This window comes from Exophiala oligosperma (assembly GCF_000835515.1).
Source record: "Exophiala oligosperma strain CBS 72588 unplaced genomic scaffold supercont1.2, whole genome shotgun sequence".
NCBI lineage: Eukaryota > Fungi > Ascomycota > Eurotiomycetes > Chaetothyriales > Herpotrichiellaceae > Exophiala > Exophiala oligosperma.
The window spans coordinates 1,124,035-1,140,128 of record NW_015622819.1 but is presented as its reverse complement, the minus strand read 5'-3'; the positions used below and the strand labels follow the sequence as shown (position 1 = coordinate 1,140,128).

The 16,094-nt window shown below is 48.8% G+C and overlaps 7 protein-coding genes across 7 annotated transcripts; 2 read left to right on the top strand and 5 right to left on the bottom strand.

Annotated features, from left to right (window-relative positions):
* Positions 1 to 1,556: 1,556 nt before the first annotated feature.
* Positions 1,557 to 3,545, bottom strand: PV06_01878 (uncharacterized protein). The gene has a single exon (XM_016402512.1). It carries the CDS (start codon positions 2,147 to 2,149, stop codon positions 1,847 to 1,849), a length of 303 nt encoding a protein of 100 aa, XP_016266409.1. The 5' UTR covers positions 2,150 to 3,545; the 3' UTR covers positions 1,557 to 1,846.
* Positions 3,546 to 3,745: 200 nt separating this feature from the next.
* Positions 3,746 to 4,342, bottom strand: PV06_01877 (uncharacterized protein). The gene is made up of 3 exons (XM_016402511.1): positions 4,174 to 4,342; positions 4,023 to 4,119; positions 3,746 to 3,974 (listed from the first exon to the last, which is right to left on the bottom strand). The coding sequence occupies exons 1-3, from the start codon at positions 4,230 to 4,232 to the stop codon at positions 3,951 to 3,953; spliced, it is 180 nt and encodes a 59-aa protein (XP_016266408.1). The 5' UTR covers positions 4,233 to 4,342; the 3' UTR covers positions 3,746 to 3,950.
* Positions 4,343 to 4,789: 447 nt separating this feature from the next.
* Positions 4,790 to 5,830, top strand: PV06_01876 (uncharacterized protein). The gene is made up of 2 exons (XM_016402510.1): positions 4,790 to 5,082; positions 5,130 to 5,830. Exons 1-2 carry the CDS (start codon positions 4,859 to 4,861, stop codon positions 5,593 to 5,595), a joined length of 690 nt encoding a protein of 229 aa, XP_016266407.1. The 5' UTR covers positions 4,790 to 4,858; the 3' UTR covers positions 5,596 to 5,830.
* Positions 5,809 to 8,972, top strand: PV06_01874 (uncharacterized protein). Its single transcript, XM_016402508.1, has one exon. The coding sequence runs from the start codon at positions 6,312 to 6,314 to the stop codon at positions 6,972 to 6,974; it is 663 nt and encodes a 220-aa protein (XP_016266405.1). The 5' UTR covers positions 5,809 to 6,311; the 3' UTR covers positions 6,975 to 8,972.
* PV06_01875 (uncharacterized protein) lies at positions 8,564 to 8,911 on the bottom strand (the record flags this gene model as incomplete). Its single annotated transcript, XM_016402509.1, has 1 exon — positions 8,564 to 8,911. The coding sequence occupies one exon, from the start codon at positions 8,909 to 8,911 to the stop codon at positions 8,564 to 8,566; it is 348 nt and encodes a 115-aa protein (XP_016266406.1).
* A 1,693-nt stretch (positions 8,973 to 10,665) lies between the features above and the next one.
* PV06_01873 (uncharacterized protein) lies at positions 10,666 to 11,097 on the bottom strand (the record flags this gene model as incomplete). Its single annotated transcript, XM_016402507.1, has 1 exon — positions 10,666 to 11,097. One exon carries the CDS (start codon positions 11,095 to 11,097, stop codon positions 10,666 to 10,668), a length of 432 nt encoding a protein of 143 aa, XP_016266404.1.
* Positions 11,098 to 14,103: 3,006 nt separating this feature from the next.
* PV06_01872 (uncharacterized protein) lies at positions 14,104 to 16,028 on the bottom strand (the record flags this gene model as incomplete). The annotated part of the gene is made up of 2 exons (XM_016402506.1): positions 14,104 to 15,953; positions 16,001 to 16,028. 2 exons carry the CDS (start codon positions 16,026 to 16,028, stop codon positions 14,104 to 14,106), a joined length of 1,878 nt encoding a protein of 625 aa, XP_016266403.1.
* Between the last annotated feature and the right edge of the window lie 66 nt (positions 16,029 to 16,094).

Sequence of the window (16,094 nt, the reverse complement as noted above, 5' to 3'; positions counted from 1 at the left end):
AAAAGAAAAAGTGGAGTTTACTAGTCAGTCCGGAATACTCCATACTCTGTACCACCAGTTTCGTATATTGTCATGTAACAAACGACCACGATGAGTATACCAAGCCTAGTACAAGGGTATCTGCCTAACCTTTTCCCCTAAACACCATGGCCGTTTTCACCCATAAGGCGGACGCCGTATACAGTAGAGATACACACACACACACTATGTTACCCTCCCAATCCCCCCCAAAACTCAAACCAAATTCAAACCACGATACCAAAAAGAGTCTTCCAACTAACAAGACTGATTTCATCGCCTAGTTACAAAACACCTGGTACGCTAGACACAGAGAGCCTCACCACTCCAACACTCCACCCGCACAATAAACAATCTATAATCATGATTCGTCGTCGTCGTCGTCGTCATCATCGTCATGCTCCCCAGCTATCCCCTTTCTGATTCTCACATCTTGAATGACCTCTTCGACCAGCTCATCGATCGAGTCCAACCAGTCTTCCCTTGGAAAAACTGGGTCACGGAGCTGGTTGAATATGAGTTCGATGTCCATCTCGTCATACATCACCGCCTCAAATTGGGTGAGGATGTCGGCAAGGAGGACATCCGTCGAAAGATCAGTACTCGTCAGTGGCGTCCTCTCGATGGTCATCCGGTACCGTATCGCGGTGAGTGAACGGGGACTTGAACCCCATATGACCAGGTTCATCTTGCATCGGCCACACCATTTGGTAATGGAAAGTGGTAGCTCCGTGACCCTTTGTAAAAGAGCCCTGGCTTCGGAGGAGAGGCTGGTCATACGTATATCGTTTCCTTCGTCGACATAGATGCGGATGTCGTTATTGTGGTCAGATGGTTCTGTGTTGCTTGAGACTAGGGTGGTTGCCGTGGAAGAGTATGAGAGGGTTGGGGAAGGGGAGCGAGAGCGCGACATTCTGAAGTGGTGGGTAATTGGTGTTGACGAAGTAGAGGGACGTTGTTAAAGACGAGCAGAGAAAAGGCTGGAACGTTGCAAAGGCGTCAAGAGAAAGGTGAGTAAGAAGGTTCCTTGTAAAGGGCGTCGAGGGTCTTCGTAAGTAGAGTAGAAACCAAGGATCGACTTGCAGAGATCGCCAGAGTAAAACAGCGGGTTGTTGATTTTGAATATGAAAAGGATTCCTGAAGCAATCTTGCACAAAAATAAGTGATGCATATTGAGGGGAGACAGAGCGAGATATATATGCAGGTACCGATACACGAGACTCGAATAGGAGTGAGCTGAGTCGCTTCTCTCTCTGCAAAGGTTCTCGCGAACCAGTATTGGAAAAGTCAAGTTGTGGATGGATCCTCCCAAAACCGTAAACAGCCATGAAAAAGAAAAAGGTTTGAATATAGGTCCTCAAAGTCATGAGCGTATACAATGTGACCGATGCCAACGCAATCCATGAATCGAAAGGTCTTCCTCTTGCCATTCTAGTATCTGGTTAGCACTTCTCAGTCGGCAAGGAATTGGCAAACTCATCAAAGAGGAGCGAACCACCATCCAAAGGAGCATGGCAGCCTCCAGTGTACAGTGGTCCAAAAAAAATCTGCTTTGACAAGCCATACCAATGTACCAGTAAGCATGCTGCGAGCTCCAAATGAAGTAGTATCAAGGTCCCACACCTTGTCCGTCACTTCGAGTCATACCAGAAAGCATCCTCGACGTCTCAGCAGAGCTCAGTCAACACCAACCATCCTAAGTGAGAGATAGAACAAAGAGCTTCACCCCAAGGCAAGATGATGACCCAAACCCACCGAAACAAATGGCAAGTGACAAGTACAGACAAGCCAAGGCTTTGATCCTCACTCGAGAGAGGTCCTATCCTCATCACTTGGTGTGCCCATTGTCTCGAAGGCCTAGGTCTCGATCCAGCCCCGCAATCCACTGCAATGAAGAATATCCTACTTGAAAGTTTGGAGGTGATGCCGACTTCGTCCACGCTGAGACGACTAGACTTCTGGAGCTTGTTGCGACAAAACTGAATCCCTGGACCAGTGTGGAAGTCAAAGTAATCGAAAGGAGGGCATTGTGCTTGATAGCAAAGGTGGCAAACATCTTGAAGCAGGTGCCGTTACCCATCAGCCTTATCAAATACGCAACCGAACAAATCGTTTCATTTCCAGCAGTCATCCCTCCTCATTTATCTCGATATCCACGAAAACCTTGGCATTGTCTTTCGTTGTTGACAGGCTCTCACACCAGGTTCGACGTCCAGCCCCGAATAAGCAGGAAACCTGCTTCTCTCGTGTGTAATACAGTAACCTCGGAGACAAGATTTTGATTTCCTCTTCCGTTATGCCACAAAGACAAAGGCGAAGGGCATTTGCCGTGTTTCAGGTCAGGGCGCACAAAGAACATCTTAAAAATCGCCCTCTTCCCACCGAAATGAGGTTCATCATGTTCTCAAAGATCCGAAGATCATGAGTCCACTGGATCGGCGCTCTCCGTTTCACCAATGATGAGACATGATGCGGAAGATTGACGCGGCTGATCAGGATCTTCTGCGAGCAGAAGCACGCATCTTGTAGCTGAGTGCTTTGATGCGAGTTTGACGAGTGGACTGTCGTGCAGAGACGATGTGATTACGGGCCAGAGGTGGAGAGGAGTGGCAATCGAACCTGCGTTTGATCGTCCGAGGAAGCAGTACATTCTTAAAGCCGGCTGGAGTAGGCAAAAGGCCAAGATGGAGAACCGCCGATATGAAGCCTCGCCTTCACCTCAGAGACCTGGCTACTGACAAAAGTCCGTTTCTGGCCAGAGGATCTCATCAGCTCCGAACAAAGACTCCCAGCAGTTCTGTGTGCAGGCTGAACAAATTTGCACTCTAGGCATGTAATGCGTCCGCTTTCTCGAAGAACCAATCTCCTCTCTCTCTTGTGCCCGTCCCACGCCCACTTTGGTCGAAACATCCATTGAAGATCTAGTATATTGTCCAGCTTAGGAATACCGACGCGTGATCCTTCGCGGATGCTTATCAATATCGACGCATGGTGAGACCGTCTTTCACTGCCTCTTTCGAGACTCTGGGCGTCTGAATCTCCTTTGACTGCACCCGATCCATCCTGCCATTCTTCACCGGAGCAAATAGTTGTCAGAAGGGACGCAGGTGCAGCTAATCAGAGATCGACAACTGGGCCGCGAAACTTTGAACCGAGAAAACATCTTAGGGTTACGTTCCGAATACGTATCCTGCCAATAACCATGATCCCACCCCAAGCTCTGATTGAGACCCTGCAAAGAGCCTCGAACATGAGGAGGATGGATAAAGGCGGCTTGAAAAGCTCGACTTGTAGACGGGAAACTCTGTGGAGGTTGAACTGTATAATTCTGCCTTGCAGGCGAGAGGGTGCTGGACGAGGATCCGGACTCGAGAGGTGATCCAGTAACATTGCTTGAAGCCGTTGAAGTATTCGGAGATTGACATGGAGGATTTAAACGAGAAGGTCGTGCTGAAGAGAAAGCGAATCAGTTAAGGATTGTATAGAAACTTATTCGAAGGATAAGCTGATGGGTGTTACAGAGTAATGGCATCAAGAAATCCGTTTGTTTACAAAGCCCTGCGGTTGTCGCAATTATTGACTTAACCAACTTCGCAGGCGTCTGGGGGCGACTTTACGCGACGCGTCTCGCGGGGCCGGATCAAGTTAGTTGCAATGCAAGCACTTTCGGATAATCAAATGATCCATCACCATATGTACAATTTAACAAGAAGTCATGTTCAAGTCTGTTTATACCGTTTGTCTGTGGCTTAAGGAAAACTCAGTGCTACTGGGATTTGAACTGTATTTGCTATATATAACATTGTCTCATATCCTCGTCCTCCAAAACATTATGTATCATCGTACATCGAGGTCGCCAAATTCCATGCAGCGGGTGTTTCGTTCCACCACAGTTGAACCCAACTCGACCTTGCAATTCATCTTTGCCACTGCTACTTCAGTGATGCGTTAGATGCCTTGAGCACGTCAGTAGCACATCCTGGGAAATACTCGATGAACAATACTTGGGCCGAATTCAAGGATGAAGGGTTTGTGGTAGCAGCACTTTTGCCCGAACTCTGAGCCTCTTGCTGGCTTTTGTATGCGGCAGCCTTCTCTGCTCTACATGGTTTCAGCGTCAGGTGATGCCAAATGGACATTGTTGGTGCTGCTCACTCTCTCTTTCGGATGTACTCGTTCTCCAACACCTTTTCTCGATCCTTGAAGTCAGGCATGTTGTATCAATGAATTTGTCGGTCGATCGAGCGCTTTCAGTCTTCTTTCCGAAAATTGAACGGTGTTTGGGAATGTTGTAGCATTGGAATCTTCAGGCAGCGAAGATAATGTAATGGTTAGTACGCAGTGCAGCCTGTTTTTGAATCAATATACCTAGAGGACGAGGGGCGAATGACGTAATCAGGATGAAGAGCGTGCCTCCCACCTTCGTGAGAAACGTAAATATCAGGGACAATTTTCTATGCTTGTCGAGGATGTTGGAGTCTATGAAAATGAGAGACTGTTTCCGATTTGGTGTCTCACTTTCACGCTGGGAATGATCCCCTTGAGAGCGGAAGGTCTGAAGATCGTGCTTCAATAGTTATCGCCGATACGAATTGCCCTACATAGATCCCTTTCACGAACAACAGATTGACGGCTCTGATACATCCTCTCTCGGAACTAGCGGCCGTAATTCCGAGCGCAGATGGGCTTGTTATCACGATAACGTACCCGAACAGCATCTGTGGGGAACCCACATCCGAGGTACTATTTGTGAGGACTGTTAAGTACCGTCTTCGCAGACACCGTCCTCTCTATCCTCCTCTTCCTTCTCCTACTCGTATCGATCCGCAGGAACTCAAACATGGGGGCCACCGAAATTGCAATCCTTCCCATGAAGGAGGGCAAGACTTTTGACGATATAACGACCGCCGATGGCCAACTGCATGCCGATCTTGTCAAGACTCTGGTCGCTCAGCCAGGTTGCCAGCGATGCTACTGGGGTCGTCAAGTAGAGGATAAAAATATATTGAGATGGTTTGTCGATTGGGATAGTGTCGAGTCTCACCAACAATTCATGAACTCTGAGTATGCGCTTCTTACTCTCATCGGCACACGCTAACCGACCTGTCCAGGGCCTACAACCCCTTCCTGGAGCGCTTCAGCAACTTACTGGGAGGGGACCCTAAACTTTATCATGCTCACTTCGTCCCTCATCCTCCTCGTGCAGTCCTCAGCAATACCACCTCTCCTACCACGGAAATCGTACATATGTACTTCCCAACGTCGTATTCGGAAGAGGACAAGAAGAAGGTCGCGGATGACACCAAGGCCTTGATCGCTGTCCTTGAGAAAGAAGCAAGTACCTACCGAGCAACAGCTGGTGGCTGGGTGGAAGAAGATTTGGTCATTCCGGGAACGAATGAGAAGGCCAAAGCATTTGTGCTGTTGATCGGCTGGACCAGTGTAGAGGCACACATGGCTTTCCGCGAGACGAAAGCCTTTGCCGAGAATGTCCACTTTCTGCGCGGTGCGAAGGACCTGAAGAAACTTGAAGCCCTACACGCAAGCCTGACCGAGGTCACCAGGACTTCGTCTTAGGTCCGGTCAGGTTGGCGATATGCGACTTGACTTTCAGGCTTGAATTGCACAAAGTCCCCGGGAAGAAAGACACATGCGGTCGTTCGGCGGTTACAAGCGACGATATACTCTGTGGCTCTACTCATTTTCTCCACGAGTCAACAAATGCCTTGTCATATTCATAATACCCTTGTGCCTCCAGTCCACAAGTTGCCGTTGCTTCTCGATTATCCTCTCCTTTCGGTCCTCTGCCAGCTCGTATATATAACACGATGAGCCATCACAGCCCGTAGATCGATCAGCATTGTCCCCATTTACTACAGTTCGTATGGCCCAGCACTGAATATCTTGCTGATTGTCAAACAGATTGATTCGACTGCTAAGACGCAAGCCTCGATATCATGCTTACATGCAGTGTCCGTGACAAAACGACCGAGGTCGAAATGCTCAGGGGTTGGCAAGGCAAGCGGTCGTTGCGTCATGCCCCTGCATGATCCTGGTCCGACTCTTCGCCCTTGTCCTATTTAGGCATCTCTGAATTGGCGAGGCTGAACTGGGCGTCTAGTTCTACTTACGATCTCGTCCTCATTCCTTTAGAAGCCTCGAACCCTTCAACCTCGTTGCACGCCGCTAAGAGATTGTGTCTCACCTCGTACATCCAAGAGGTTTCATTTAACGACATCTAACTCGACTACCTTCTTCAAACCCTCCATACTGCAGCGAATTACATAGGCATCATGTCACAGCCGTACCTACCAAAACAGCCTGACCTCAAAATCATAAATTACAAGCCAGGTCCTAAGACACAAAGGCTATCAAAAAGTGAACTCATAGAGATCGAGCCTCTTGTCCTCAATCTCCACGGACAGGGTCAGAGCCGTGAGGCCATGCGTGCACAATGCAGCACCATGGTTCAGAAACCAATTACGCTCCCGCAACTCGACACGATCAGACAAAGACTTGGCCTCGCTGTTTACGATGAATCAAAAGCTTTCAGCAGCAGCAGGATAGAAACTGATGAGTCAGAAATGGTGCCTGGCTTCGAACATGACCCTCAAGGTGCAGAGGCTTCGCGTGGCGATTTCAGAACACGTGAACGTCAAAAAGATTCCATCATGAGCATAGAAGAGGATATCACCTCTCTTAAACGACAAAGTTTCAGCCATGACTCTTTTCGGACTCAACATGAAATCGTGCCCAATGAAGATACTCCGATGGCTAATGCCGAGCAACCCCCCGGATGTGAGGAAACTCCGGATCCTGCTTTAGCTATCAGCAGTACTAGTCCTGTGTTCGCCCAAGATCCTGCTGAGGCCAAACGGCGTGCTTCGAACGCTGAAATTTGTGATCTTGTTGAAACATTTGCAAGATGGGATCCTGACTACAAAGAATGGCTTTAAAATGCGATTGTCCATGGGGGCACACCTGCTTTGTCGCTTGTGTCATTGAAAGGCATCGGTCTGACGTACAAACCATCAAAACCATGCTGGAAACTCTACCGGGACACTCTACAGCAGAGCAAGGATGACGAAGATGCCATGATTCGTCTTAATCATGCCGCCATCTTACTTCACACTATGAAAGCTCCCGAAGCTGCATTTGATATCTTTTTCAGTATCTACAAGCATTTTAGCATAGTGCCAGGCCAAAAGTCCTCTGTTGTTATCCATAAGATACTCAGCACTGTCGGCTGCGCACGTTCAGCACGAAATGTAACCCATTTCGAAGTATCAATGGCAATGCTTGACGAGATTTGTGAGGAGCTCCTCGCAACCCACCATGTTAAATACCTCGAAAAAACCAGTATCTGGAAACTTTTGGACACTCTGAGAGCGCATTCAGAAAAGCCATTGGAGCTCGAGGCTTAACAGAGCAAAGGTTTTATGGCACTTTATACACTGCTGCCAGTATATTCCTGCGGATTCAAGAACATAACTTTTGAAATCTTCGAGCTTTGGTCGCGGAATACTGAAGGAGGGCGTGATGTCAGCCCTATGCAACGCCTGCAATGCGACAGTATGAATATACATATGGTCGGTGCCCTTGAACCTACAAGACTGTATGTGAAGAGGAGACCGGATCTCGCCGATTATTTATTGCGAGATCAATGGGACCGCCCAGGCCATTCTGCTGCTCAGATTCTGTCCTTCTTGTTGCTTGAAGACAGGGTTTTCCAAACAGCCTTTCAGCACAAGTCAGATAAAGACAGATCTTCATTCAATTGGGTTGAATTTCCATATGTCCTCGAGGAACAAGCCATAGCCTTTGTGCCATTCCTTCTGATGGAGAGGATAATTCATGACGAGTTGTCTGGTGGCGATGGAACCAGAACAAGATCTTCCCAACGACCAAACCCTTCTTCAACTCTTCTGAGGACAATCGACAAGGTCACGGAGTCCATAAAAAGCACCCTTGGATACGCAGCAGTGATTGGTTAATATATTTCGCATATATCTCAAACGGAGATGACTCCCTCGAAGTCCTCGCAGGCAATACCGGAGGATCAACTGATGGAGACCGCCGGGATAGCGATGAACGCTATATCTCCAGCTGATCTGTGGTTGAGAACCAAAGACCAGTCTCAATCAGAGTTGCCTGGGACTGCCATGAAAGCCGACACGGCATCGATTTGTGGTACAATTGCACAGTCTTACACTTCATCCAATAGCTCCAACTTTCGCTCCTTCAAATCGATTGGCAATCGGGCTAGACGACTTGCTGCGTCAATAGGCATACATTCCTGATGCTCAACTAGCTTGATCAACATGTGGAGGACGATCATCGGAGATTTGACACATCCATGGAGGATAGTTTTCTATATTGTTGGCGTTATAAATATTCAAGTGAGAGTTTGACAGGCCTGACAGTGACAAGAAAACTTCATGGAAACGGCCTGGTTGTCCTCGAAATGTATGATGGTTCTACCAAATGTGCTTCTCTTCTTCAAGGAGATAGCTTTCCAGCCGACTAGAGATTGATTCTTCCTTGGTCAACGACTTCTTGAGCATTGGCTTGTCACATCTCCGACGCTCTCATTGCTCGCGACCCTCTTTTGAGCAAGGTCTGCTTGTTCAAGAACCTTTGCTGCACCGTGCCATGGCTCTTTGGCAAGGTCTGGACGAGGCACCATGACATGTTTCTTCTCCTGAACCCCATTCTGTTGCGGGGAGCCAACCTTCGCCGGTGTCACTGCTCGAGATATATTGTCAAGTTCATCCCTCAAAGGATCTTGGTCGTTATTGGAGGGGTAGTCAGCGTGAGAGGGTCGTTGAGGGATGTCAAGCCCTGAAAAATCATGCTTGTCAGTGGTGCAGGCGTTCGAAGTCGGAGTCGACATGATGGCTAAGGCGAATGTTCTCCGGTTAGCGGCGTACCAGCATCTCTCCGGGGGAAATCCGAAAACAATATACTTACAGGGATATGGTTATACTATTTCTCTCTCTCTCTCTCTCTCTCTCTCTCTCTCTGTGTGTGTGTGTGTGTGTGTGACAACGCGCCTGGTATGATTCAAGACAAGAAGATGAATTTTGACGGAGATAGGAGGCCATTATATATACATTGTACCGGACGATTCAAGCGAGAGGCTCACAAGGCCTACCTTGCCCGAGAGACCATGGACGGGCTGGGTCACAACGCATCCAAATTCACGATTTCCTTTGTTGGACTCACCTACCTTCGCAGCAATCTCGGTGAACTTGACGACCAACCACCCCCGGTTGATCCTTGAAACCACACAATTGTTCACGTATCTGGCAAATCGAACTTTGTCGGGTCGTGTGTGTGTTATCACCCAATGGCTGTCAAGTTGCGTATCGACTTACAGTAGAACAAAAAGGACAAGCTAATTCGGTCATTGTGGGGTCTCGTGCCGGCGTAGTGCCCTCGTGAACGCTGGAGGTCTGGTGAAGAAGCTGACAGGGTACAGAAGATCAGGATTCCCTCATTGAGCAACCGCCCCCTTTCGCCTCTTACCCGAGCCCTGGCTTACCCCCCGGGGACCTGACGGGCCGGAGCGACTAGCCCAGGATCCTTGCGCCTACGAAGCCAATCCTGTCACAGTATCTTACGATGTCATGTCCATCTTCGCTTTTTTATCCCGGCCCGCAATGGGAGCGTCGCATCAGCCTTACTGCGTTGCTTGCTCGCCGCTAATTCAATTCGCAATCTTGCAGCACAAAAACCTGGCACACTTTTGACGCCTCCGTCGGCTGCATGCAAATGGTTCGGGGATGGGGCCTAGATGATTGCTCATGGGTTGATCCGGTTGGCCCTACGCACGCAGATTTACCAGACTTGGTAAGCGACATACGGGGGAACACACTCGCGTCAAGCTTTGGGTCCACATCTGCGTTGACGTCGTTTACAATGTACTCGTACTTTGTGATGAAAAAAAGAAATGTTACCTTGCTCTAACTTTTCTTCTTTTTCCTTCGCCCTGACCTTGACCAACTACGTACTTACCTTGCCCGAGTCAGGCAACCCAGACGATCATGTAGAGAGATGGTCTACGACTGTGGGAACCGCACTGCCACCCGGAGTACGAGAGCATGCATACCCCCTGGTACAGACCCGGCCCCACTACAAACCAATGACCAACTTGACTATCATGACTCGTGAGCTCATCGCTCTAGCACTTTGGATATCTCAAAATGAGTCCGACGCACCATCAACAGGGGAAGTAATTGGAAATGAATTGGATCCATCTGCAAGGGGGGCACATGGGTGATCGACTAGTGGATTACTTCTGTAGACGTGCAGTACACTAAACGACACCGATCAGGCTGATACGCAGATTTACCTTACGTGACACTCGATTATGCACCTTGAAATTTCGGGGTCCAGGAGTACAACAGGAGTTTAAGCGATCAGAGTAAGAAGAGAAAACAAAAGTGTTCGGTATAAGATCTCCACAAATGATATTGAATCTCTCAGCCTCGTGTGACAAAGCTGAGAAGAAGTCCCTAATTAGGAGGACCAGTACATGTGAATAATCATCGGCACCGGGCCGGAAACAAAGAACGGTACATATGAACCCTCGTACATGAGTCGTAGACATCAACCACGTTGTGTTGTCATTGGATGAGTGTCCATTCAATCGAAAACAATTCCCGATTCTTCCAACTCGTCATAGACCATTTTCAGTGCGCCACGGGGAGATTTGCCGTACATGACAACGACGAGAGCTTCTTGGACAATGTACCGTTCCGGTCCTCCTTGAGACGATGACGACGACGACATGTATTGCTGACTGTGCTGAGTAGTGGTGGTTGTGGTGGTGGTGCGGCTCCGAGGCAAGAGACACTCGACGGCGACGGCCATGCAGTCGAGACCGTAGTGGGCGATTCGCAGGCCGAGTTTCCACGACGGGATGCCACGATCTTTGGCGATTTCTTCCAGACTCTTTCCGCGGGTGAGGTCTTGGATGATACTCTCGGTTTCTTCGATTTGGGCCAAGAGACACCCTCGTTTTTCCTTCTCGGCGGCATTCATGGTGGGAGTGGGACTGGGAGGTGGCGTGGGCATGGTGTCTCTGGTTGGAGTCGTGACTGGAGTCGTAACCGGAGTTTCTTGCATCTTTTCTTTTACTCAAAAGAAGAAACAAAAAGAAAAAACGTTGGAGTGATGTGATGTGAGATATTTGGTCCCCGTTTCCAAGTGCTTCAAAGCTGATCAAGGTTGCTGGTTGTGTGTGTGAAGACAGAAGGAAAAAAATGTGGGATCAGAGTTGCATGAGAAAAGAAGAGTGTTTTATATAGCATTCGCTGATGATGATTCGAGAAACAAACTGAATGTCTGGAAGCACTGCGGTGAATTCTGTGGTGCCATGACTTGTTGCGTTGTAACAACTCCACGACATCATGTTTTTTGATTTGGGTCAGGGATATCTCTTTGACATATGAGACTACAATAAATGTATTGAGAGTCTACTGTCTCGAAAACTGTAGTCGGAGGATAATTTGATGTCTGGTTTGGTGTATGATGATCTTGGACAAAGAATCGTCCTAGACCCAATTTCACGTCTCCACCAACTACTCATATGTCTTTGTCGCTTCTCGATTTCTCTGTGTGAATCATCTTCCTTCTTTCAAAGTACGTATACAATATATCTGAATCGTGACGAGACACTGGTCTCAATAAAAACAAGTTTCTGATACCGAAATGAATGACGAACTCTTCACTCAAGGTAGAACATCCCCTTGATTCCTAGTACGCTCGACATATATGAGACAAGATCAGCCTTGAAGGGCGAAAAGGTAAAGGACACAACATACGCGGTACACCATTGTCGATCCAAACGGTGGCCAGGGGGTGCCAGAGTGCAAAAAGCTCGCAAGTGATGGGCATCAGTAAGACGGTACAATAGGTGTAAAACGTGTCGGTGAGATTGCGAAATCTACAAGGAACAGGATTCGACGAGGTAACACAACCTGTTTTTGGGATTTTTAAAATTTCTTGGTATGATTTTCGGTTCTATACAGTGACTTGCACTCGGTCTATATTACTTCGCCGTTTGACAAAAGTTCAAATACATGGCCCATGCGAAAACGAGATATAATGGTCGAGTCTCGGACTCAAGGCCTCCAAAACGCCAAAGGAAAGAACAAAAGTGACCAAACGATGCTCCGCCACACCTGCAGAGCTCACTTACCTTTGTTTCTTCTCTTTTTGACTTACCTGTTGCGGTGCTGTATTTGTTAGTAATTGTCCACCCTCACAGACGTCAGTGCTTCGCTGAAGAGCTGGAATAGTAGCTGATCTCAATGTTGATCCGAATGTGATGCGCTCCTGATGAAGACGAGCCAGAATGTACGTTTCCAGAGACGTGTGGAGCTACATTCCGAGAGGAGGAAGATGACGAACCAGAAGGAACAACTGTGCCTCCCCGACGAACTTCTTGCACAGGAACCAATTGACCATCGGCGTCGTTGACATAGCGTTGTGTCGAAGTGCCTGAGGCGGAACGTGCTGAGCCGGAGCCATGGTAGCCTTGGTTGCGAGGATCGAAGAGCTCAAGTTGACCTCCACCGCCTCCGGTGGCAGTTCTTCTGGACGCCGAAGATGACGAGGCACGTTCGATAATGGTTGGAATAGGTTGAACAGGAGGAGCACTACCACCACCACCACCACCACCACCAGTTCTTCTCGAAGCAGATTGTGACTTGGCACGTTCAATGACTTGGGCGGTTTGACTGCAGCTTCCTGAACCGGTAGCGCGACGGCCAGCAGTGCCACCAGCACCTCGTTCTATATCTTGATCAGCAACAAATTGACGAGAAGATACTTGAGAGCGTCCGGATCCCCCTCCTTCTCTGCCTGCATTGCGCGAGGAAGAAGAGGAAGAGCGAGCCGCTGGATTGCGATGATGATCTTGTGGCGGCGCCAGGTAGTTGCCGTCGACGGTTTGGACTCGATTGCTGAGCAAGCCGCCAGGACTCACGTACCGATTGGTGTTGCCTTGATGGGTCGAGGCCGTTCGGCTAGCATTGGGATTGTCGCCATTCTTGCATGATTGACAGGGCTGTTCTGCGCGAATTTCCTTGTACAAAACTTCAAGAGGGCGTTTGTCTCGTTTGCTGCAAGGCGCGCCTGGAGAACATATTTCGTCTCGAGTTTCTCGGCTCACCAAATCATGACAACGGGGACAAAAGTAATTCTTCTTCTTGGTCCAACACATGTTGATAGATTGAAGATTCGAGAGTGGTTGGTCGGTTTTGTTTTGTAGGACTGCCTCGACTTGATTCGATCGGGTTTGAACTTGGGTTGTTTGTGTGTGAAAGTTGTAAAGCAATCACTTGATTGATCGAACTCGAGTTTCGGGTCCTACTCTGCAGGACAATGTTTGGTGAAGAACTCGACAGTTGAGCCCGGGCTTGCGCCCCATTTAAATGATTTTCTCGAGGAGATTCAGGAGCCGGAAGTCGATAAAGGTCGTGTAGTCCGAACAAGGGAGGCTCGAACGTGTCGTCCGACAGATAAAGAGAGCCTCAGAGCGAGACGATGCAGAGTGCCGTCGTGCAATTGATGATCTTTGTTCAGAGTCGCCGAGATAATGAAGACTTGTCAGCCATGAATAAAGACTCAACGAGTTTGACAGATACCTGAGAGGTATTGAGACAAAGAGTCACCGTGAGGTGTTTGTCCGATCACGCCCTGTTTCCTTTGTCATTACTGCGTCGCTTGGTGCAACATCACTGAGTGTAGAGTGGTGCGGTCACCACTAGTCATTCTCAGCTGACTACCTATACTTCACTTCAAGCTTCAAAAGATGATAAACAGATTCGGTCGTTGTGGTTATCAAAATCTGCTTGGATGGGTATGTCCATTATATTTGATGAGGTTTTCGGAAAAGGGGCCGAGCATATGGGGAGTTTCCCAAAGTCCAATTCCAATTCAAGAGTGGAACTGCACTGCACATTGCACGCTAGCACATACGATTTTACAGAGGCACGAGTTTTGATAGACTTGTTCATCAAGATTGAGAGATCTTCATTGCGACATAAAGGGTGCTCTTGAGTCGCGTTTGTAAACTCACAACTTACCCCTGGCAAGGAATCTTGTCGGGATATCGACGTATCTGGCCCGTAAATATTCCGCCGTGTTCTTCCCCAGAAAGTCCACGGTAGCCGTACTGGTGGCGCCTCTGTCCAGCAAGTTTCGGAACAAAAAGTGCACACCTCGCAGATTCGGGAGCTCAAACCTGTCGATCTCAATCTTTGGTACTCTCGAAGTGTCATACTCCTTTCCAAGGAGAGTCTTGATCGCCTCAACCGACAACAAGTTCTTCAACCACACATACTCATCCTCATTCCTGACCCAAAACCCACAATTGCAATCTGCCCCTTTGTCTCCGGAGCGGGCATTGACGATAGTCCCGAGTGGCAGTCTTTCTGTCGGACCAAATTTAGACAGATCAATCTGTAAACCAGCCATGGCCTGGCTGGGCTGTCTCGCGGGGAAAACTTTGGATACGGTCGGTGGTGGGATCAATGTCTCTTTGCCTCCAAAGTGCACCTTATGTGCTACCTTGGACTGGTCCAACAATGTCACGTAGTACTCGAAATAAGGCTTCGGAATACCCATGCGGTAATCGAGATGGAATGTCGACCCCGGATATCCTTGCATGATGTTGTCAATGATCGGTCTCAAGAACTTGGGAGGTGCGATGTCCTCTGACTTGCGTGCCTGTGCGAACACGCGAATAACCGAAGTCGCTGCGTTCTGGTTGTCCGCATCAGGCAATGGTCGGCCCAACATGCTGAATGACAGGGTTGTGAACTTGTCGGAATAGGGCTTCAGACCGTTTCGAATTTGTGCTTCGGTCATTCGGGCTTTCGCGTCGACGTCTAAACCTGTAGTGAAGTAGAATGCCTCGGCTTGGAAGCCTCCACGAGCAGTGAGGCCAACTTTGGTCGTTGGTGGTGGCGGAAGGCCTTGCACGCCGTGGAGAGCGACACGATCGGGCCCGAGCTGTTCAAACCAGAGTTGGTCCAGGACCGCAGTGACATCGGAGTTGAAGTACCACGGGCCTTGGATTTCGTAAAGTAATTGCGACGAGCAGGTATGTATTGACACCACGCCGGCCGAGTTTTTCTGCTTGGTGATCACCACGGATCCGGTTTTGGATATTTCGGCAATCGGGTAACCTATGTCGGCCCATCCTTTTGGCGAATTCTCAAGAGCTTTGAAGCCGCTAAAGTTGCCTCCGGTCACGTAATTGGAGCACTCGATAAGATGGCCGGCGACAAAGGCATTGGCTAATTCGGTCAACTGAGAACGTTGCCACTGGTGAAACCAGTATGCTGAGCCGATTACTGGAGAAGCGTCAGCAACACGCCCACAGACGACAATTTGAGCGCCTTGTGCAAAGGCTTCGGCGATTCCCAGCCCACCGAGGTAGGCGTGGGCGTATATCGGCTCAAATTCCCAAGACGACAAGATTGCGCCAGTGTATATGTTCTTGAACTTGGAAGAGCCGTCTTTCAATCCGGCGTTAATTGCTGGAAGCACTTCGTCGCCTGAGATCCACGCTACAGGGATGTTGAGGCCCTTCTTCTTGACCATCTCGCAGACAATCTTGTATAATGCTTCGGTATCGGCATTACCAGCATTTGCCGCCAGTTTGATGTTATATTTGGCAAGGTCCTCCAGCGCAGGCTCGAGAGATTCCAAGAAGGAAGCCTCGAAAGCAGGACCAGCGCCCATGATTGGATGGGGATCAGAATTGGAATTGCCTCCCTGGTCCACTTTCCGACCTGCTGCAACCGTCATGTTGACTTCGGACATAAAGTCACAAATAATAACATCGACAGGGTCTGTGGGATACGCCTTCGCAAACGCGGCAACGGCATGTCGACGGTCAGAAACAGAACCAGAGGCACCTGTGCCATTAGCTACGTTTCTTAAGGTCTTGTCCGTCAGTCCTTACCAGCAATTCTAATCGGTCTAGATGCCATGTTGACGATTGAGCGCTTCCTTCAATATCGAGAAAGAAGACTGAAAAGATCCACGGCTAGATAAAA